The 906-nt window shown below is 63.2% G+C and overlaps 1 protein-coding gene across 2 annotated transcripts in view; it reads left to right on the plus strand.

Annotated features, from left to right (window-relative positions):
* The window catches only part of NAE1 (NEDD8 activating enzyme E1 subunit 1), a 48,362-nt gene that overhangs the window by 27,140 nt on the left and 20,316 nt on the right, over nucleotides 1-906 (plus strand). Inside the window, exon 1 of one of the 2 annotated variants that reach the window (XM_025209469.1) lies at nucleotides 424-744. The exons of the other annotated variant lie outside the window; for it this stretch is intronic. Within the exon in view, the coding sequence (XP_025065254.1) occupies nucleotides 473-744 (272 nt within the window). The 5' untranslated portion in view covers nucleotides 424-472. Of the gene's footprint in view, nucleotides 1-423; nucleotides 745-906 lie in introns of those variants that run through there. 2 annotated transcript variants of the gene reach the window in all.

The raw sequence follows: 906 nt of genomic DNA on the forward strand, positions 1-906 counted from the left end.
CGGGGGTCACCGGCCTGCCGCCTCCCCGGCGCTGCCAGGGTTTAAAGGCTACGTGATCGTCGTGGAAGCTGAAAGAAATCTCGTGCACTGAAAAATATGCCAAAAGCGTGGAAATCGGTGTTTTCCGTGACTTCACGTGGGTCGCTGCAATGCCCGGTGGGGGACGGGGGGGTCACCCAAATTAAAGCACTTCTTCATTTTGAGGCAAGTGCCCGAAAGTGGACTCAGGCTCCCGGGGAGCGACTTGGGCAGCCGAAAAAGTGACCGTAGGTTTTGAGTCTTTTTACTGTTGTTGGCCGTAGGTTGTGCCAGGGGTGAAGTTACCGTAACGATACGACGATTGTTGTATGCCTGGCAACGCCGGCCTGCTGTCTTCTGGAGCGGGGTGGGCAAAATACAGCCTGCGGGCTGGATCCAGCCTGCCAGGGGCTTGTATCAGCCCTCTGCTCTGCAGGGGGCTCCCACCTGCCCCATGCCCGCCGGCGGCACTGCCCCAGCCAGGGCGCAGCGTGCTGGCGGGGCTGCCTTCCACCTGCTTGGCTGCCTGTGGGAGCTGCTCATCGTGCCAGGCGGGTGGAGTGGGTGGAAAGTGTCCTGGAGCAGGAGCTGGCAGGTTGCAGCTTTGCCCCCGACTTGGCTGAGCCTGGTGCGCATCGCCACAGCCGCCGTCGTGTCCCCGTGCTGCTCGCTGCTCGGAGCGGTGCAACAGGCAGGAGGAGGAAGAGCCATTGGAGGCAAGGGGAGGTGAGCAGTGTGTGCTGGCTTGTGGCCAGGGTAGTGCCAGCAGCAGGTGCGGGTACAAGTTGGAGTACGGCATGAGCTGCCCTGGGCAGGAGTGGGCAGGGCTCAGCCCTATGCAGAGCACTACAGGGGCAGGCGTGGGCTGGATGGGGGCGGGGGGGCCCC

The sequence above is a fragment of the Alligator sinensis genome, unplaced genomic scaffold, assembly GCF_000455745.1.
Source record: "Alligator sinensis unplaced genomic scaffold, ASM45574v1 scaffold170_2, whole genome shotgun sequence".
NCBI lineage: Eukaryota > Metazoa > Chordata > Crocodylia > Alligatoridae > Alligator > Alligator sinensis.